At 42.4% G+C, this 22,448-nt stretch overlaps 2 protein-coding genes across 3 annotated transcripts; one reads left to right on the top strand and one right to left on the bottom strand.

Moving 5' to 3' along the window:
- Positions 1-6,627: 6,627 nt before the first annotated feature.
- LOC136578955 (uncharacterized) lies at positions 6,628-14,706 on the bottom strand. 2 transcript variants are annotated; one of them, XM_066579180.1, is made up of 5 exons: positions 14,444-14,539; positions 14,239-14,349; positions 13,996-14,160; positions 13,256-13,660; positions 6,628-8,681 (listed from the first exon to the last, which is right to left on the bottom strand). In XM_066579180.1, the coding sequence occupies exons 1-5, from the start codon at positions 14,505-14,507 to the stop codon at positions 8,581-8,583; spliced, it is 846 nt and encodes a 281-aa protein (XP_066435277.1). In that variant the 5' UTR covers positions 14,508-14,539; the 3' UTR covers positions 6,628-8,580. The 2 variants fall into 2 exon arrangements, with proteins under 2 accessions (XP_066435277.1, XP_066435276.1); XM_066579179.1 differs by lacking the exon at positions 6,628-8,681 and adding an exon at positions 14,624-14,706 and having other exon boundaries at positions 12,713-13,660; positions 14,444-14,507.
- A 2,664-nt stretch (positions 14,707-17,370) lies between these two features.
- LOC136578632 (uncharacterized protein F54H12.2-like) lies at positions 17,371-18,678 on the top strand. Its single transcript, XM_066578825.1, has one exon. It carries the CDS (start codon positions 17,371-17,373, stop codon positions 18,676-18,678), a length of 1,308 nt encoding a protein of 435 aa, XP_066434922.1.
- The last annotated feature ends 3,770 nt before the right edge of the window (positions 18,679-22,448 follow it).

A 22,448-nucleotide genomic window follows, 5' to 3' on the forward strand; every position in this document is an offset into this window, starting at 1 on the left:
ACAGGGCTTTCATTTGAAATTTGCAATCTGCAAATTCACTGTACAAACAAATAGTCTCATGCACAGGGGGGAGAGAAACTTTTATCCCTAGTCAATATCTGCATCACACATTGCTTGAGAAAGGTGCTATTTGTCGCACCGAAATGCATTGCGAGAATAAAGCATCCTATTTATTACACACTGTGGAATACAGTTTATACCTCGTGGGAGACACTCAGAGGAGGGGGCTTCTGTACATCATACCCCCCCTCCTTTCTAAGTAAGTGTCACAATTTTGCACTGTGTGTGGGATCCACGCACTTTATTTCCAATACCTCTGCTCCATTCTGAGCGCGGATTCTTTTCTGACGGTTTACTATTACTTATCCGGGGGAGCTCTGATCTTCAGATCCTCCGGTCTTTTTCTGCAGCTCTCCATCTTTGACCAAGAGGATCGGAGTACAGAGGAAAGGATCCACCTGAGACATCTCATATACACTTTCCTTTTGGGATTTTCCTAACATCTACATCTACCTGTGGCGCTCTCTATTGGTATTTTTTTTCACTATTTGTAAATATAAGAAATGGCAGTCTATCACGTCACTTAGTTCCCTTAGAACCCTTCGTTGTATTCCATCTTGTGTGACATTTCTTTTTACTTTGTGAATACGCTTAAGAACAAAAACTATACAATAGATTCACCTTCCCTGCGTCATCTTCTATGATCTCTCCTGCATTATTTGTTAAAGGGCCAGTGCTCTAAGTGCAAATCCTCTTATGGTTTATTTAATTGAAAAATAGTTTAGGATTATTTTTTTGTTCTTTTTGGCAATTGGTCTCTCTGCCTCCTTGTCAGTTTTGATCTTTTCCTTACATAATTAGTTTTTTTTTACCCGTGTGTTTAGTGCTTCATTGACTGCCTAATTGTTTTAATAATTTGAATGTTTCCCTTTTTTTTGCTTATAGACTCCCTACAGGGTACTAATACAGTCGATGACTATAGTAAAGCAGAGAGTCAGAGGCTCTCCCTGCCCCACAATCCACCATAACCGGAACTGTAGAGAGCATGAATAAAAGAAATAAAGAATTATTCTCACCTATTCTCCATTCAACGTAGCGTCTCCTTCCTTCCATGCATTGTTGCCAGCCTGGCACAGGCAACGTGCTGTAATGTCATCGCGTCTCCTGCACCAGGACCGTGGCAATGCATGGAGGAAATGAGACGCTATGCTGATCCTGGAGAATGCCTTTGAGAAAGAAGTAGATTATTCTCACCTTCTCAGTGGCATTAATCTACAAGAGGGCATTATTACTTTATTAGGGGGGTCTGAAGGCGGCACTAATACTATATAAGGTGTCATTATTACTATAGAAGGAGGCCTTATTACTTTGAGGGTATGCTCACACATAGCAGAAAAACCACATAAAAAAAATAAAACCAAAATTGTCAATCTGCTCCATTTAAAGGGGTTGTCTCACGCCGAAACTTTTTTTTTTTTTAATTCAATAGGCCCCCAGTTCGGCGCGAGACAAACCCAAGGGATGGGTTTAAAAAAAAAAAAAAGTTTATTACTTACCCGAATCCCTGCGCTGCGGCGACTTTTCTTCCTTTACTAAGATGGCCACCGGGATCTTCACCCACGATGCACCGCGGGTCTTCTCCCATGGTGAAGGCAGATAGGGCTGGAACAGGCACAGATTTTCGGTAGCAGCAGGATGAAGAGATTGTGTAGGTTGGTCAAGGTGAGGAGCCAAAGATGTTAGTGTTTAAAAATTTATCAGAAACAAGTTGTAACTGGAGGAAATTGTCATGGTGGTCTGCGCTCAATAGACAAGATAAAAAGATAAATGTCTCTAGTCAGACTGGATGTCCCCTGTGATCAGTAGATATTACAGTACTGTGTAGAACCAGTATCTACCGCTATATGGTGGTAATAGTTTATCTATAGTTATTTTTATTCAGCATCAGTATAAAAGTAATACTTGTCACTATGTAGTGGTCGTGGCATGGTGATATTAACTAGGCCTGGTATTGGTAATATTGATCTCTCTATAGTGGTTCCTAATCAGTAATAGTATGGTAATAGAAAGGGTACGTTCACACGTAGCGGAATTGGTGCGGATTTTAACGCGGATCTTGGTGCTGATTTGCAGCAGAATTTACCCCTTCAATTGCAAGGGCCCAATCTGCTGCAGATCTGCGTCGAAAACCACAGCAGAATATATTTCCCTCTGGCACAGCAGCAACAATGCTATGTGATAACTATACTTTAATTTTTTTTTCGTGGTGGGGATAAGCTTTGGAGCATATTGTATTCAGCACAGAGGTAAAGTAGCCGTCTGTCTGCTCACATATGGTAATATAATCCCATAGTAGTTAATTATACATTTTAACAATGCCAGTAATACGTTGCTACATTAAATATCTGCTGCTGTATTATGGTACTGAACTGACATGGAAGTATTTAGTGAACATTTCCACCTCTCTTCCGAAGACCACAATGAATCCTGTTTATACAAGAGATGCAGCACATGTCAAATGAGTTCAGACTTCCTATCAATCACTTAAAAGTGGCAGAACTATCTATAGGAACCTCTGACCGCTTTGTGCCACTGTCAGAATTGAGATTAATATTACAAGAAGGAGCTAAGATATGTAACTCTGCCGACTGGCACTGTTGAGTGACTATGCTGGGGAATCAAGAATGAAGAGTTTAGAGGTTGAAGACGGAAGACTGGCAGTCAAAAGTTCATCTTGCTTTTATGCCTCATTGGATTTTTTTTTAAATCCAGCTTGGTTTTCTTTTTGCAATCATTTTAAGGTACCTTTTTGAAAATGTCAGCATAACCTATACAACATAAAAGGCGAATGTGTTTGACCTATATGTTCAGCTCATAACGGAAGAATTCTGTATGAAGCCTATTTGTTTGTTTGCCTTTCTGCAACAGTGATTATAATGCACCTCGGTTGCTGCGAACCTCTCATGGAGGGATGGTTTTCTTCTGCCGTCTACAGTGATTGCCGGTGAATGACCAAACAAAATACCAAACTGTTTACTCCACTGCCTCCAAAGCCTTTTACAAATGCTTCTGTGTATAATATTTTTACTAGCCCAGAAGCCAGAATTGTACAAAGACCGTATAAATTTTGCATATTTATTATAGATTTGACTCTTCCATTCCTCATGAGAAGGGATACATTGGTAGATTTGCCATTATTAACAATTCACTGTGTGCAAAACTGAATTATGCCTAATGCAAAAGGAAGGAGCTTCCACTTCTTTCATTGAAGTACCCGAGTAGCTGCTCCTGCTCCGACAGCCGCTGAAGTGAAGCCCCACTCGCCTGTCAGTAATGCGGCCATGGCAGAGAAGAATGACAGGCTCTGGGAGCGCCAGGTTAATGAAGCCCTGCCACCCCAATGACATGGTTGGTAACACAGATAGCTCATCACCACCCAGAAGATTTGGCTCCATGGAATAAATACTGCCAAGCCCTGCCCCCTAACTGCGCCAGTATGTTGTAAATGTTGGATGGCGCCATCTTGATGATTAGTGCGACCAAGCAGAAAAATGCCAGGAGCAACAGCGATGACTAGTTGGAGAACTCCCTTGATTTGCGAAGATCTTCTAGGGGCCAGTGTTGGCAAATACTCCGGTATGAGACAGACCGATAACGAGAGGCAAGCTGCTGTGAGGTGAAGTGAGACCAAGTTCAGATGGAGAGAGCCAGTATTCAAATGATAACTGCTCCCATACTTAAGACTGTAAGCAAGTCAGAGTTCAGTGAGTGCAAGTGGAAGAGAGCTGAAAAGCGAGAAAGAGAAAAGCGGCCTCTTATTGTAGAAACAGACAGTCTTATGGTTGCTCTGATTTATTCTCCTCTATTAATCGGTCTTTCCCCCACTAAGTTCTCCCCTCTCCAATCCATCCTGAATGCAGCAGCCAGGCTCATCTTTGTCTACCCACTGCACCAATGTGTCTATCCGCTGCTGGTCACTGCACTGTTGTATGTCCAATTGCATTAGAGTACAATTTAAAACTATAAACTTAAAAAAAAAAAATGTTTTGAGCAATTTAGAGATTTTTATGATCCCCATAGTTATTGTTTCCAGTTCTTTCAATTACATCATGCATTTCCTGCTGAAGCCTGGTCAGTATCTGTTCTTAAAGGGGTTGTCCCGCGAAACAAAGTTGGGGTATACACTTCTGTATGGCCATATTAATGCACTTTGTAATGTACATTGTGCATTAATTATGAGCCATACAGAAGTTTTTCACTTACCTGCTCCGTTGCTAGCGTCCTCGTTTCCATGGAGCCGTCTAATTTTCAGCGTCTAATCGCTAGATTAGACGCGCTTGCGCAGTCCGGGTTTTCTTCTTTTCTGAATGGGGCCGCTCGTGCCGGAGAGCGACTCCTTGTAGCTCCGCCCCGTCACGTGCCGATTCCAGCCAATCAGGAGGCTGGAATCGGCAATGGACCGCACAGAAGCCCTGCGGTCCACCGAGGGAGAAGATCCCGGCGGCCATCTTCAGCAGGTAAGTAAGAAGTCACCGGAGCGCGGGGATTCAGGTAAGCGCTGTGCGGTGTTCTTTTTTAACCCCTGCATCGGGGTTGTCTCGCGCCAAACGGGGGGGGCTGTTGAAAAAAAAAAAAACCCGTTTCGGCGCGGGACAACCCCTTTAAGGTTCAACACATTTGATGAATTTTCTTGGGTGTTCTGTAGCTACGAAGGGTATAATATTTTATTTATATAGACGGATGCTTTCTTACTATTTACAGCAATTCCTAATAAAGGGGAAATGGGGAAAGGTTTAGGCCGTATTAGTGAGGATAAATGGGCTGCAGTGTTGCGTATGATTCCAGTGATATCTCCATGTGAAAGTCAAGGAGTATCGCAATTATACTTGGTACATAGTTTATTGCACACCATTAAAATTGTTTAACATGGGCATTAGATTAAACTGACTGTGTGTAATTGGGTTAAAAATTGGCTCAATGATAGAAAGCAGAGGGTGGTAATAAATGGTTCATACTCCGATTGGGCCACAGTCACTAGTGGGGTGCCACAGGGTTCAGTATTGGGCCCCATTCTGTTCAATATATTTATCAACGACCTGACAGAGGGGCTGCACAGCAAAATTTCAATATTTGCCGATGACACAAAATTATACAATATAATTAATGCAATGGAGGTCAATGTGCGACTACAAACGGACCTGGATAAGCTGGGGGCTTGGGCAGCAAAATGGCAAATGAAGTTCAATGCTGATAAATATAAGGTTATGCACATGGGCAGCAAGAATGGATGTTACCAATATTCACCTAATGGGGTACTGCTAGGGAAAAGTGATATGGAAAAAGACCTAGGGGTACTAGTGGATTGTAGATTAAACTGGAGTAACCAATGCCAGTCAGCTGGTGCAAAGGCAAATAAAGTTTTGGGATGCATTAAAAGAGGTATAGGGGCAAAGGACGAGAACATTATCCTTCCATTATATAAGGCACTTGTCAGACCTCACATGGAATACTGCGTACAATTCTGGACACCGGTGCTCAGGAAAGATGTTACGGTATTAGAGGGGGTTCAAAGAAGGGCAACTAAACTAATACATGGAATGACGGGACTGGAATACCCAGAGAGGCTATCAAAATTGGGACTATTTACTCTAGAAAAAAGACGGCTAAGGGGCGATCAAATAACTATGTATAAATACATGAGGGGACAATACAAGGATCTCTCCCAGGATCTGTTTATACCCAGGACTGCAACGGTAACAAGAGGGCATCCGCTACGTTTAGAGGAAAGCGGGTTTCATCACCAACATAGAAAGGGGTTAGTAGTAATACGTAGATATAACTCGTCAAACTGAAAAGTGACAGGTACCACGCCCCCTGTCACTTTCCGCCCCTTATGTTGCTGTGTCAGCTGTGCTCCTTCTGGTGTATAACAGTGTATAACTCGTCAAAATCAGCCTAAGTTATTATGCCGTCCCTTTCGTTCAGTGAAACTTAGATTTCTGTCCCTTATCTTAATGCGGTATCTGCTTCCCTTCTGGAAGCTGGGAGCTGAACTTTCGTTCAGTGAAACTTAGCATGGGATAGCAGAATTGTCAGGCACCTGTCACTTTCCGCCCCTTATGTTGCTGTGTCAGCTGTGCTCCTTCTGGGTGTATAACAGTGTATAACTCGTCAAAATCAGCCTAAGTTATTATGCCGTCCCTTTCGTTCAGTGAAACTTAGATTTCTGTCCCTTATCTTAATGCGGTATCTGCTTCCCTTCTGGAAGCTGGGAGCTGAACTTTCGTTCAGTGAAACTTAGCATGGGATAGCAGAATTGTCAGGCACCTGTCACTTTCCACCCCTTATGTTGCTGTGTCAGCTGTGCTCCTTCACAGTCCTATGACGTGTCAATCATGATATACTCTGCGGAGCAGAGTATATTCTGAATATGTCCGGATTTATCTACATCCGAAGCCTATTACGATTATGTCCGGCTTTACCTACAGCTGATATTGAGTATATTATGAGACTTTATCTACAGTCTCTTATTTCATGAAGTTATCTATCTCCATACATCCCCAGCCTTTTAGCCCCCCACCTTTTTTTGTTTTCACAACAAGAGAGAGAGAACGCAGGAGACTGATGCAAAGTTTTAAAAAGCTTTATTGAGTACACGTGCGAATACATAAATGAAAAAAAGTTATAGAAATAATATATATAATTATTACACAATGAACTTTAACACGGATATAGTCGCATTTTTTACAGTGATTTACAAATTTAACCAAGCAGTTTGAAGCATTGGTAGACTCCTCTTTTTAGGCAGCAAGGTGGCCTGTGTCCCACTTGGCGGTGTGGAAGGATAAGGGAGGCTTTTCCTCTGCAGGGTAGCGTGTGGGGAATCGACGTTCAGGTCCATTTTCAGCGCCTGGAGAATTTCTCTAGTGCCGTGGCTGCCAATGACCGTAGAAGGCATATTAATCTCGGCCATCGATCGCATAAAAGCGTCCCAACCCAGAGGGTGATTTTTCTTGGTAGCGCTATGGCTCTGCGTAGCATGACGGATCAGGTCCAATATGTTGGACCCTTGAACGGGTTGCCCTTTGTATACGAACTCCTCTTTAGCATTCCACGCTGTAATATCGCCATTCTGCGATAACCTGTTTAGCAAAAGTTCTGCATTTTTTCTGAAACGGGGATTGACATGATTTACAATTTCATGAACAGCATTTCTATTAACAGGTTCGGCATTTGACAATTGCTGATGACCAGTATCACTCGGAGTTACAATGTTTAACGTTGTTAGCTCTTTTGCAGCCTGTTTAGCATGAACCAAGTATCTTTGTAAAACAGCGGTGTATTTTTTAATTTTCACATCATCCGGTAGGTCGCTACGCTGTAAAACTGAGCTAATCTCGTCATCAAGGCGATGAATAGCAGCCTGTCGTATGTCAGGGGTTGTAGGAACACTTTGCTTTATTTTGTTCAGTTCGTGTTTAGGAACCAAATACATTTTCTCCGCATGCTCCATTATCGGTTGGCAAGTAGACTCGTAATTATCGGTATTGCAAAACCCAAGAGTGAACCTATAAAACCGCCGGCCTGATTGACTATACGCCTCTTTTTCTTTACGGTCAGGGTTTTATCACCCAAACGTCTTATAGCGCTGCGCCATTTTTTTAACGCGCTTCTTTGGCGTTCTTTTAGGGGTATACGACCTTTTAAAATGTTTAAAGCGATCTCCGCTATGGCTGTAACTAAATCATTGCTAGCGTTGCGTAAAATAGATTTTCTGACGTTGGGTTTAGCTTTCACCAGCCTTTTTAAGAGACTCCAATTACGACGGATTCTCTCAGACATCTTCTCACCAGAATGCACGGGGGATAAAATAGGGTGCAAGACGGTGTACTCACTTTTTAGAGGTGATTTTTTTTGTGAATATACACAGCTGGTAAGGCTGGTGGAAACAAGCCCGTTCTCAAGCGCAGCTCCTCCGGCGTATTACCCCTTAAATCTACCAGCAAATACCCATAAGGCTCGCGTGTCGCATCCTCAAAGGCTTCTAAGAAGAAGCGCGTCTTTCCGGGGTACATCTGTCTCGCTAGTGTGACAATTTGCAATACATCACGAGGGGATCTGAAGAGAATCAAATACTTTGCATTTAAATTTATCGTTCGGCTTTTCTTACCTTGACAGAACACATTCTGCACAAGATATAAAATGCTGAGATTTCTGTGATGTACATACTTGGTAAATGCTTTTTCTATTTCGCTGTTTTCACTAGCGATCTCCATAAGATCATCAACAACGGTCAAATTTACCTTGTCGGGCGGAAATAAGTCATCATCTATAAATGTCTTCGGAAGGCCCTCGATAAATCTGATGATAGGGAAAGAAGCAGACAGTTCATCATACAGTTTTTGCCAGCAGGAGTAATACCACACAATGTTTTGGGGCTTGTGTGATATATGTGTTTCGGCATTATGTAACAACTGCTTTACAAAGTAACTTTTCCCAGAGTTAGAGGGTCCGGCTAAAATACACGAGAAGGGGTGTTGCAAACGTGTATCCATTATTTCAGCGCTAATAACCGAGATGTTATATTGTAAATTCGTCTAATAATCGCCTCCTCACTCGGTTTTGTACTTTGTGTAGTGCACCTGCGCCAGAGACCCGATGCTTCTTATTTCTTACAAAGCCTGGTCAGGAAAAGAAGCAGACGAGTCATGATACAGATTCAGCCAACATACATAAATTCAAACGATATTACAGGAACTGAATAGAATGTGTCAGACGTCCGTCTGACATATGAGCTAATAGCCGAAAGGCAATGTCGTAAAATCATCTAACAAGTATCTCTTTGTGTAAACACATCTTTGTGTTTTGCGCAACGGCCTTGTTTCAATATCCCAGTATTTCTTATTTCTCACAATCCCAGGCTGTTCTATGTGAATAGATTTCTGCGTTTCAGGGTAGGAATTGTGCTGATAATCCAAAACTAGATCTTTTAGGCTGTCAAAATTTACATGTTGCGTGTTAGCAACGTTTAGAGTTATGCCTTTAACTTTTAAGACGGTTTTACCCGTGTTCAGCTTGTAGCCGTAGGTTTTAGGCCCCGCAGACACAAACTCTGTGATGTATGTGTCATCGGGTATCTCGCTGGTTAGCTCACCCAGGTAATCGCCTAACGGCGGATTCCACTCGCCTTCTCGATGCACAAAAATGACCGAGTCTGTGTCGTGATAAAGACACCTCTCCTGCAGTCGGTCCAGAATAGAGTACAATTCTAGTCTGGCGTAAGCGGTTGTGAAACAAGCTATAAAGATGTTTGTGTTTTTGTTGATTTTGTGATGTTCTTTTGTGTATTTCCAGGTGATGTTGGCTGTCTCGTCATCAATAAAATTCAAACCTGAAATCTCATAGTAGGGGAGAAACACGTACTCAAAAAGCTCGTTGGGATTAGTCACGATGCTGGTACACGGAAGGTCAGGTTTCTGGGCAAATTTACCCCACAAGGAGTTAAGGAAAAGTTTGGAGATTTGCCTTTTAGCGGAATTCACAACCACATTGTCAGGCTGTAATTGCACACCTTCTTTTTCAAGAAAGGCGGCGATGTATTCGCTTTTCTTGACATCATCCGTACACCAGCTTGGGTAACCAGAGGCCTCCTGTTTGTCCCTAAGATGTAACTTAATGTAGGGTGCAAACAGATCATCCGAGGTTCTAGGAAAATGCCAGATTTCGTAGATGTGTACTATCCTGTACCCTTTCTCTACGGCCATCTCTAGCTCTATCGTACACCAAGTACCGACAATAGCGCGGTCCTCCTCACTGTGTGTGCAGGGTTCTACCTGTGTGTTTAGAGCGCATCTGTAACAGAGGGGGAACATCAACTTCTTGTTCATTTTCACAGGCAATACCGGGAAAAATAAATCTCTGGGCGGATATACTTTAACTTTTGCAAGGCCAAAGTAATTTTTGATGTAACCAAAATCTTTATAAATGATCTCAGGGTGTCCTACAGGATATGTTTTTGTTTTGTTGACAAAGGGGTACAGACTGGTGAAATCGTAGTAATTTATCATCTCCCCAGCAGCCTGCTTGTGATAGAGCTTTATGGCGTTAGTTCTCCCGCCATAGAGGGCATCACGCGGTTCTAGCGGAACTGGGAACTGCATTTTGAGAAGAAATGATTGAAGCTGTGGTTCCTTTTCAACCATTTCCTTCCACTCATGCTCCCACAAGACGCGCACTGTAAAACCGCATTGTTGTAAGAAACGATTCTTGGCTAGAAAAGTGTGATACAGCTGGCTGTATGTGGTCTTAGTGAGTTTGTTTACATCCTTTTCATTGTAACAAGAGGGGCATCCGTGAAAATGACACCCCTCAAATTCAAAAGCGACGTGCTGACCGTTAACAAACGCATAGCCGTCCAAAAAATAGCGGCCCACCTGTTTTTCACCTCCTCTCAGAGCGTGTTGAATGTCAATGTTTTCTGTGTGAGACACGTACATGAGCCACTGAATAGCGGGTGTCGAGTAACGTTTTTTTGTTTTGTGATAATTATCAGCAGGTACAATGGCTATAGTGTCTTTTGGAAGGAATTTAAACATGTACATAGCCATACACACAGATGCCAGAGTGATGAGCTGAAAAGGATCAACACATATCGTCGTCGGAACCTTTTTGCGCCGCTCCGTACAGTATTTTAAAACAGTCTTTTTAGTCATTTCCATGACTCGATCTCTGAAAAGTTCGCATGCTTGTCTCAAAACAGCAACATCTTTTTTGCAATAATTCTTTAGCTCTGCTTTAAAATCAAAAACAACATCTTTTTGCGACTCATACCATTCCATAAACTCCTTTTTCTCATCAGACATCATGTATTCTACCCCATAATATTTAACACCAGGTAGGGGTCCGACATAATTTTGATTTTCCTCAGTGTTGAAAAAGTGTGGGAAGTGTCCCTTGGAATCAGAAAAGCCCATAGCTTGCGGCAACTTGCTAAGTTTCATGGGTATGAAACTCAGCGAGTCTATGAACCTCAAGTTCATATCAGGCGCTGTCACACACAAAAGCCGCCCTCCTTGACTAATCAGCTTTACACGTATTCGTTCTCGGATCAACTGCTTAACGATAAAATATGCATCATATCTACCAGCATTGTGGGCGATAAAGGTGTAGCCTGCAAACTTGCCACTGGCAAAGAACTGGACAAAGTCACGAGTGCACGTTTTACCCTCGAACTCCCAAGAGTTCTGACCGTACAAGGTCGTCGCAAAAATGAAATTCGCTATATGCAAACCCGTATCCTGTGAACATTCAAAATCGTAAAAAATATACCGTTCGTTTTTCTTAGGCGGTTTGTAGCGCTGCATGTAGCACAGATGTCTATCAAATTTTTGCAACGGGGCACGACAAACGTGGCAGCACAGCCCCTTACATTTATGACCATCATCACTGTTGGGCACAAATCGATAACAACGATCACAAAATGTTTTAACTCTGCAAAACGTAAAATCAATCGCGGCCAACTTCTCATGCCGTGATAAACATTCGCTCGAGCGACAAAATACACGGCAGTTGGGACAGCGATACTGTTGTCCGATACTTTCAGCGCAATCATTTTTTTGGCATGCTGTACAAAAATGCAGGCAAGAATGGTTATTCTTGTGGTGGTAAACTGAATTACAATGATCACAAAAATATTGTTCTCCAATAAAGCTTTTGATGTTTGTAATTCCGTAGTAATGTTTATCATGATACAAAATATATACAGTTTTACCCGCGGACACGGAGCCTGTGTGATAATAGCGCCAATCACCATCGCTATGATACAGAATTTTGATAGATATGTTCAGGTATCTCTCAAAAGCATCTACATCACTAAAACTGACCAGCTGGTTTTCAGGGATTCCAAGAGCAGCGTGTAGCTGCTTAGCACGTGCCAATAAATCACCATCATCAGCAGGAGCAGCTGCCCCCACCTCCAGCATTGCGTACAGACTAGCAGCCAAACATAGGTTTGAATCATAATTGTTAAAGTCATACAACCAGCGCTTTTTCTGTTTGATGATCTTTGTGTAAAGTATCGAATTCAAGCGCCTGCGACGAGTCACACCACCTCTCCTATTTTTTATTATTGTGACAACCAGATGCAAACAATCGCCGGATAAACATTCTGCATTACTTTGAAGTGCTGAAGCCACAGCGCTTAAAAAGCTCTCCACATTAAAATCATCCCTGAGCTGCTTTTTGGAATAAACCGTATCCAGAGAACTGCCACCATTCAGACTTAGATGTATGTAGTCGCCGGGCTGAATATCAGTCCGTATTCTATTGAACAAAGACTCAACAGCACCATGAATGGCCCTCATAGCATCGGTAAATGACTGTATACGGTCTAAATTCACAAACCTGAAATGCTCTACATGCTCAATGCCCCTGAACCTTGAAAGTTCGCGGCGTCTATGAAAAAAAGACTCTAAAAAAACCGACGCAGCACCAGGCTGATCAACAACTACATCGGGCTCATGATGTTCAGACAGTTGTGAATGTTGCAGAGTGTCTGCATCCTGTCTCTGTGTTGTGTTGTGTCGTGTAGACTTTCTACTTTTTCTACGGTCTATGGACATCCTAGCTGTGTGGAGCATTTTTATAGCTTTTTTAACAACCCGTGATCTGTGAAAGCCAAGACGTTTGTTTTTGTTACATTTTTTCAATCCAGAGCCTGTCATTGACAGTCATAAGGAGCCACTTGCGTGCTTTCTCACTAATTCAGTCAATTCTCGCTTTAAAGCAAATATTTCTGGACCTCTGCGAGAGTCTGGCTCGGAGGTCAAAAGCTTCTGAGCCCTTTCGTGTACAGCTTTCAAGGATGCTGCTATCCCACCAATCTGAAAGGCCATATGGTGTATGCTATCAAATTCATTCCCTATAGCTGCAGACCAATACCTCTCTGAATTGACAATGGTTTTATCATCGTGCGTTTTTTGTCTTTTACCCTCTGCGTTTTCAAGAGCTGCCCCCCTCTTTCTACGACTAACAGTGTTAGTGAGTGATCCAGATAGATTTTGCGGTGTATCAGGCCCCACAGCGCTATGACCGGGCAGCATATTTGCACCTATTGCTGTGATGTTTTTGGGAGCTATGCTTCTCTTTCTACGTGTTTTAGGGGCAGTGGGTGCTGTGTCTAGTGTTTGTTGTGTATCACATGTAGGTATGCTATGACAGTCCCGTATATCGTTTGAATTTAAGGCATGCGGCTTACCAACGCTTCTGTCGCTATTCGGGCATTCAACCATCGCAGAAACTGCTGAGAGAGCTTCGTATCCACCACTCCCATCTTGACGGGTTAACGGTCCTAGTCCAGGATTTATGCGTGCAAAAGAAGCTGTATTATAATCCTCTCTGACACCTCCATTTTGCGGCTTTAATGGAGGTGGTCTCGGTTTGCAGCGACCAGCAGAAGTTGTGTTGTATTCCACAGATAGAGATTGGTCTTCATCTAGCTCTGAAATCGGTAATAGCGAGTCGTATCTTGGCCGGCCATTTTGAGGCTTAAACACGCTGAGCTCCGGGTTGACACGCGTCGCTGAAGGATTGGCATATCTAGGCACTGGCTGTATTAACTCAGATGCGGGTGTTGGATTATAGTTCATCAGCGATGCAGTATCTATATATAAAAAAAGAAAATGTGTCGGAATGAGTAAAACATAATCCGTCAATATACGTTCTAAGTTACCTATTACGCAGCGTATTAGCAACAAGCGTATAGCCTGACTCAACGCCATAGATTACATCGCTAAACAAGGGTTAATAATGCGCAGCAGAGCCATGTTTGATGCCGCTTAACACAGCTAACGCGTACTAAAAGTTACCCAGACTACAGCAATGCATGGCAGCATGTATATTTACGCAGCGATGTACTAAAAAGCTAATCAGACTACATCTATGCGTATTAACGTGTGTATTTACAAGTATTTAAATATGTTTAATCGCTTAACTTACGCCATTGCGGTATAATGCTAGGGGCGTCAGGCCTGTGCTTTTTTGCCGGGATATTTTCTTTATTCGCCTGCGTTCCAGGATTCATCCAATTTTTCACATGGTCCGACATTTCACAGGCTTTAGAGACTTGGGTGTCTTTAGCATCTTCTGGTGCAATTGACATCTCTGTAGAAAAAAGCAATTTAGTTTCTACATCTACACGTTTGCAAATATGGACAAAGGCCTTAATTATATAAATCATACCTCCGAGTGCAATATCTAGAATGTCGGCAACTGCAGAACATTCTTCAGAACTCGTAGGAAACAGTTCAGCCAGAACGTCAGCGCCCAAATTCTGGATATCGTATAGATCCGCTTAAACATTGAAAAGAAAAAAAAAAGTGAAAATGATCAGAAATGCGTATAAATAACGTGATTTATAAAAAGAAAAAATTAAATACAGTTTTACCTTGTTCGGCTTCAGTATACAGATTTGCCAGAAGATGTTGCGTATCGTTACCTTGAGCGTCCATCTGAAATTAAAAAAGAACTTTCTGTGAATATTTCTAAAATGCACGTCAAAATCTCTTTAGTTATATTAAAATAAAAGAAATATAAACAAATAAAAAAAAATACAGGAGATATTTACCTTTGAGCTGAGGGAGAGAGAGATCAGAGAGCTTCTGTGTGAGGCTGTTAGATGCTGTTATGACATCGCTGTTTCAATTGTCCTTTTAAAGAGCTTCGCGCGGGAAAATGGTCAACCACCTAGCTATCTATGCTAACTAGTAACAGCTGTGTCAATCTGCCAAAAACCTGCTATGTCATTAGTTTTTAGCCACTAAAGAAATTTGTAGAGTCGAGTTGTTAGCTGCCAAAAACCTGCTATGTCATTAGTTTTTAGCCACTAAAGACATTTGTAGAGGAGGATTTCATAGAAGCCTTCTTTGGTGTAGCTTGATTAACTTCCAATTCATGTGGTAAAGTTCCTCTTGATGTTTATCACACACAGGGCATCTGTTTTTTTTCCTCTGACCCTGTGTTTTTCCCTGGACTTTTGAAAAGCTGGACTTTCTTTAGATTTATTACCCTAAACCAGTATGGATTCTAGAAGCTCTGAAGACATTTTACGCAGAAGATATTTTAATCCCACAAAGCCTGGCTCATTCGGTGGAATTGATAAGCTATGCAAGCATATTAATGGTGTGAAACGCCGACGTGTTGCCCAGTGGCTAACAGCGCAAAATACTTACAGTCTTCATAGAGCGGCCAGAAAGAAATTTGTAAGAAATAAAATAATTGTATCAGATATCGACTATCAGTGGCAGGCTGACCTCGTAAGCTTAATACAATATTCTAAAGAAAACAATGGCTTAAAATATATTTTAACAGTTATAGATGCGCTATCAAAATATGCGTGGTGCGTAGGTTTATCAGACAAATCAGGAAGCAGTGTCGCGAAAGCCTTCGAGCTGATATTTGAAAATGATGGCCGTGTCCCCCAAAAACTTCATACAGACCTCGGAAGGGAATTTGTGAACCGCCCCATGAAACAGCTTTGTAGTTCCTACAGTATACATCATTTCTATACGACTAACTCCGTAAAGGCCGCATTGATTGAACGTTTTAACCGGACTTTAAAAACACGAATGTGGCGATACCTCACACAGCGTAACACTTTTCGTTATATCGACATATTAACTGATCTTGTATTCAGTTATAACCGAACTTATCATCGTACTATTCAGTGCCGTCCAGTGGATGTAACGAAAAATAACTCTTTAAGAATATGGCGAAATGTCTACAGCGATATTCTGAACTCGAGGCATGACAACCCTTCATTAAATATTGGAGATCATGTACGAATTTCTCAATATAAAGGAACATTTGCGAAAAGTTATGAGCAATCATTCACGGATGAAATTTTTGTAGTCAAATCTATTAATACGCGGTTTCAAAAACCACTCTATAAACTAGCCGACCTGAGCGGTGATCCTATAGAGGGAACATTTTATAAAGAGGAGATACAGCGCGTACCGGCTGACGCTAACCGTATTTACAGAATTGAAAAAATACTGAAGAAAAGACGGCGACGCGGTACTACGCATTATTTTGTAAAGTGGCTCGGATACCCTTCAAAATTTAACAGCTGGATCACTGAAAATCAGTTGACGACCGCATAGATCATGGAGTCTGGCTCGTTTTATATAACTCTCCCTAGTAACGCGTCCTCTAAAATTTACCCTGAAAACACAATTTCTACTTATACTACGAAATTGGCTAAGCCTGTTCATCTCTCGGGACCTTATGAAGTGGCATTAACGGAGATACAGTACCCCCATACGTGGGACACGCTTGATCCGTACGAAGGCAACTTTTTCATCGCTAAACAGGGGGGTATCTTTAACGAGTATTATATGAAGCCTGGATTTTATTCTAACATTGCGGATTTGGTAAGAGCCATCAATGAACGAATTGAAGTCTTGAAGATAACAAACGACGTATTTAAACTGCGTTATGACGCTGTGAGAAGAATTGTCACAGTTTCCGATTCGCCAACCATACAGTTTGCCCCGGGACATAAGTTGTCGGTTCTGTTAGGCCTGCCAGAATATAGCGAAGCATCTGCCGATACTATACCTGAAAGACGAAAACAATACGCCGATATAAACGCAGGATTTTATACATTATTTATTTACTCAGATATTGTTCAGCATCAGATTGTGGGAGATAGCTATGTCCAATTATTAAAAAACGTTGAAATCAGCGGTAAAAATGCCAATATTGTCACGTTGCACTACGTCCGCCCGGATTACATACCCTTGTGCAAACATCATTTTGACTCTATCACAATTACAATTTTATCCGATCAGGGCAGTCCTGTTAAATTCAAGTACGGAAAAAGCTTAGTACGATTACACTTTAGGCCGCGCAACGAATCGTCACGTTAAAATGCTGTCTCAGAGGTTGTATGGCGACCCCCAAGTGTACGTGAATTATTACGTGGCTCAGTCGGGTCGTGGCCTGGAAAGCTTCCGGGGTGATGAGTATATGTATGGGGCGGGGCTTGCTGGATTGTTCCGTGGGCTTTTTAGAAGAGCCGTTCCTCTTTTCAGAAAAGGCCTAGAATTAGTAAAACCGCATGTAAAGACGGCTGTCAAAAACATCGCTAAAGACGCAGTCACAACTATCTCCACAGCTGTTATGGATCGGATCAATCAGCCCCAGCAAGCTCAAAGCGGTTCAGGCCTTGTTTATGTCACCAAAAATACTCGTAAAAGAAAAAGGCGTCTCGCAATGCCCCCGATGCTCATGGATAAGAGCGCTTTGCGTAAAAGACGACGACGTCAGAAACAGGTTAGACGCTCAGCGGACGACATCTTCTAACTCTCCAACATGGCTTTCATACACGACGGGTCCATAGAATGCACCAAATCTGAATTGGATATTTTCGCCATACCGCCCACACAAACGAGTATTGAAAAATCGCTATTTGTTGAAGTACAGCCTATAGCGGCACTCACCGAGAACGCACCATTGGAATTCTTCATATCGGGCAGCGGTGAATATTATTATGACTTAAATAATACCCTCCTACATCTAACCTGCCGTATAGTTAAACAAGATAACTCGGACATCCCAGACGGTGCTCGCGTTGCATTTATTAATTATCCTATAGCGACGCTTTTCAACCAAGTGGACATCACGCTGGGGGATCGTATTATCTCGCAATCAGATAATCTTTATAGCTATAGAGCGTATATTGAAACTATTTTGAATTATGGTTCTCAAGCGCTGGCATCACAGCTTACGGCTGGACTGTTCTACAAAGACACGTCTGGTCATCATCATGATAGGACTCTTGATGGCCCCAACTTAGGCTTCATCAAAAGAGCCCAGGCCTCACGCCGTTCTAAATCTGTGGAACTTTTGGGGCCTATTTATGGGGATATATTTAACCAGCCAAAGCTCATATTAAATGGATTGGATCTTAAGGTTAAAATGACTAGAAATAAAGACTCTTTCTGCCTGATGTCTTCCGATCCCGAGCCGTATAAAGTTCAAATCACGCGAGCGTCCCTGTTCATAAAACGCGTGCAAGTGTCACCGGCTGTCAGAATAGGTCACAGCCAAGCACTTCTTTCATCCACGGCTAAATATGGACTAGAAAGAGCCTGCCTAAAAGTCTATAGCGTGCCTGCAGGGGCCCGAATTACGAACCATGAAAATCTGTTCCTCGGGCAGATTCCTAAAACAGTGATATTAGGATTTGTCGATAATGAGGCCTTTAGCGGATCGTATCAGAAGAATCCTATCTGCTTTAATCATTACGACATCAATTTTGCTTCTCTGTATCTGGACGGACAACAGATACCCGCCAGGCCTTTTCAGCCTAATTTCGATGCCGAATTAGCCATTAGAGAGTACATGGCTCTTGTGCATATTTCCGGAAAGGACAAATCAGACAGCGCGATCGCTATTGACCGAGAAGAATACATTCGCGGTTATACATTTTTTTCTTTTGATCTTTCTCCGGATCAGGAACCAGGATTACACTACTCCCTCATTAAAACGGGGAACCTGCGGGCAGAAATCAGATTTGCCATCCCTACGCCGCACACTATAAACATGATAGTGTACGCCCTCAACCCAGCTATTCTGGAGATAAACCACAGAAGAGAAGTCCTGTATGATCACAACTAATCATGAACACTCTACAGATTACAAATCTTCTCAAGGCAGATCCTTATACCGATCAGCTATTTGCGGGTGTATATCCCTGTGACTTCTTACCCCGTGATGTTGTATCTCAAAAACCGGCCGCCTATGTTGTAAACACAGACGATTCCAGCCATCCAGGTCGTCACTGGGTACTAATTATCTTGTGTGATGATGAGAAAGCCCTATTTTTTGATAGTTACGGTTTACCACCAACAAGTGAGCTATTTCCAAAGGCGTTTATAAACTTTTTAAACCGGAATTGTCGCACATACATATATCAAGATAATCAGTTACAAGATACGCTTAGCGCTTATTGTGGCCATTACTGCGTGTTTGTACTTTACCAAATTGCTAGGGGAGTTTCTTATAAAAAAGTATTGGATTGTTTCAGTGACAAATTTAAATCAAATGATGTATTTGTGGCAGCGTTTGTAAAGTATAATATACCACGCATAAACTACGGCTGTAGATTGAATTGTACATATAGCCAGGGCTGTTGCCCCTTAGGTCCTTGAGTGGTTATTTTTCAGAAAGCGGCTAATCACGCCCTGTGGGCGTCGCTTTTCGCTGGCTTCCAGCGCAGTAAGAATATGTCAGCCTGCTTCGCAACTCTGATGAGCTCACAACTACTAAGCCATGATGTATGAAGCTATGGACTCTGCGCCGCGAAAGGCGGATAAAGAGCGCCACGATGCTGATGTGGCTGCTATTTTACAGCGAAGTGATTTGACCCCAGGATTCAAGCATGGTGCGGTGCTTTTGCTACACAGACTCACGCTGAACAGGAAAGTTATAGCGTGGAACACTAAAGGGGAGTTCGTCTACAAAGAAAACGCTATCAGAGGGTCCAGTATCCAAGGTTTGATCCGTCATGCTACGCAAAACCACAGTACTACCAAGAAAAGTCACCCTCTGGGGTGGACCACCTTCATGCACGCTTTGGCCGAGATTAATATGCCTTCTACGGTCATTGTTGACCCCCGACTACGAGAGGACCTGGATGAATTAAAAATGGATTATTTGATCACTGCTTTGGCCGCTCTGAAATTGTAAGAAAAAAGATACTTTTACTTCATACATGCATTATTTGATGAAAAAGGAGCCTTGCTGGCTGAGGACTCTGTACATTGCAGTTATAATATTTTATGTATTCGCACGTGTACTCAATAAAGCTTTTTAAAACTTTGCATCAGTCTCCTGCGTTCTCTCTCTCTTGTTGTGAAAACAAAAAAAGGTGGGGGGGCTAAAAGGCTGGGGATGTATGGAGATAGATAACTTCATGAAATAAGAGACTGTAGATAAAGTCTCATAATATACTCAATATCAGCTGTAGGTAAAGCCGGACATAATCGTAATAGGCTTCGGATGTAGATAAATCCGGACATATTCAGAATATACTCTGCTCCGCAGAGTATATCATGATTGACACGTCATAGGACTGTGAAGGAGCACAGCTGACACAGCAACATAAGGGGCTGAAAGTGACAGGTGCCTGACAATTCTGCTATCCCATGCTAAGTTTCACTGAACGAAAGTTCAGCTCCCAGCTTCCAGAAGGGAAGCAGATACCGCATTAAGATAAGGGACAGAAATCTAAGTTTCACTGAACGAAAGGGACGGCATAATAACTTAGGCTGATTTTGACGAGTTATACACTGTTATACACCAGAAGGAGCACAGCTGACACAGCAACATAAGGGGCGGAAAGTGACAGGGGGCGTGGTACCTGTCACTTTTCAGTTTGACGAGTTATATCTACGTATTACTACTGGGGTTCTTTACTGTTAGAGCAGTTAGACTGTAGAGCTCTCTGCCTGAGGACGTAGTGATGGCAAAACCCATAGAGGAGTTTAAAAGGGGACTGGATGTCTTTCTGGAGAGGAAGGATATTATAGGCTATAAATCTTAGGTTAATTGTTAATCCAGGTATACAGGCAGGTAGGAACTATTAGGGGGTGACCCAGGGAACAGTCTGATTGCCATTAGGGAGTCAGGAAGGAATTTTTTCCCCAAAAGGGCTAATTGGCTTCTGCTCTTGGGGTTTTTTGCCTTCCTCTGGATCAACAAAACAGGAGGCTAGACAGGCTGGACTAGATGGACATTGTCTTCATTCAGCCTTACAAACTATGTTACTATGTATGAGTGACAAGAGTTGGATTTTCAGTGCTGTGTGCGATCTTCAGCGGCAGGGCGCGCAGGAACCAGGGGGTGGGTGAATATAAGAAATGTCTTGTGCGGCTTCCTGTCACATCCCCCATTTTGTTTATGGTGCTGTGCATACGTGACAGGTTCCCTTTAACTATTGGTGGCCTATCCTCATCAATAGATGACTGGTGGGAACAGCCACTTGGGTTTCTCGCTCATCAGCTGGTCACAAGGTCTGCTGTGATTGTGAACAAAGCCAGAAGCACACAGCTCTGTCCACATTGCAGTGGTCGCGGGATGGTATTGCAGGCACAGCTCCCAGTGAATTCAATGGGAGCTGTGCCTGCAATTTCTACCTGGGCTGCTGAAATGTGAACAGGGCCATCTGCTTCTGACCACGCCTGACCCACCGTCAGTGCGGACAAACAGCTCATTGGTGAAAATCCTGAGCGGCAGCCTCTCGACAATTAATGACCTATCATGAGGAATAGGTCATTAGTCAAGTCCCAGCAAACCCCTTTAATCTTGATATGTTCACATTGTTTCTTTGAAGTCCATAAACCATTATCCAATGTATTACCTGTAACCCCTTTGCTATGCTTTAGAAATTGAAAGCTTCACATCAACATAGGACAATGGTAGCCATTACACATTAATATCACTTTGGGGTGACCACCTGGTCAACATGGAAACGATTCAACCCACAATTCACATTAGCTCATCAGCAGCTCGCTTGTTTCATCTATTAGTAGCTATTGTTTGGTGACAATACAGATGATTAATACAACTGTTTAGTATGCAAACACTTGGCATTGTGAACGATGCTGGCAATGGTAGGACACAAAAGGGAATCACAGGCCAGATCGGTTTGTGTACTGTCTGTCCAGTTCCGGAACAAAATAACAGGCTAATTCCATATTTCTATATATTTTTAATTTACAGGAGTTTGCTCAACTTAAATCGTCACTGCACATTGAGACAATTAGTGTTAATATGATCGCCCATGTGATAAATGGCAAAAGTGAAAAATAACTACCTATTTTTGTGCTTAAAAAAAACAATCACTCTAAAGTGCTGACTACAGGGGTTCTCACTGCCGTTTAATTTGATATTCACTGCTGTTCTCACCTAAGTTCATCTTTAAGGGCAAAGATTCCAAGATGGATAACCTCTTGAAGGAATGAGGATGATTACTTATGATGCCCATAAAAGTCTATAGAGGGGAAAGAGGAGAAGGGAAGGGGGGAAGGGAGAGACTTGGGCCGCCTGCACACTAACAGATTGTCATTGCGGGATCTCTAATCTGCGTCCGCACCACGGATCCGCAGCAAATACCATTCATTACATGCTATGGAAAATCGCTTCTCCCTGCACACTTGCGAATTGTAACTGCGATTCCCACAAGCGGAGGAAAAAAATCACAGCATGTTCTCTTTTAGTGCGGATTCCGCACATTCTGACGGAATGCTATGCGTTTCGGCTCTGTACAAACCGTGCCTTTTTCAAGCATATACGCTTGAAAAACACGGTTTGTACAGTGCTGAAATGTGTAGCATCAGAAATATAACTTTACGTATTGCACTACCATTTACTAGTGCTACTTTGGA

Source organism: Eleutherodactylus coqui, chromosome 9 (genome assembly GCF_035609145.1).
Source record: "Eleutherodactylus coqui strain aEleCoq1 chromosome 9, aEleCoq1.hap1, whole genome shotgun sequence".
NCBI classification, from domain to species: domain Eukaryota; kingdom Metazoa; phylum Chordata; class Amphibia; order Anura; family Eleutherodactylidae; genus Eleutherodactylus; species Eleutherodactylus coqui.

What these genes read in the sequence shown, in the direction of transcription:
- LOC136578955 (XM_066579179.1), bottom strand. Translation starts at nt 14,507, where the DNA reads ATGGACGCTCAAGGTAACGATACGCAACATCTTCTGGCAAATCTGTAT. An exon ending in GTATACTGAAGCCGAACAAG is followed by an intron (nt 14,350 to 14,443) that starts GTAAAACTGTAT and finishes TCAATGTTTAAG; the next exon opens with CGGATCTATACGATATCCAG. An exon ending in TAGCATTATACCGCAATGGC is followed by an intron (nt 13,661 to 13,995) that starts GTAAGTTAAGCG and finishes TTTTATATATAG; the next exon opens with ATACTGCATCGCTGATGAAC.
- LOC136578632 (XM_066578825.1), top strand. Translation starts at nt 17,371, where the DNA reads ATGGCTTTCATACACGACGGGTCCATAGAATGCACCAAATCTGAATTG.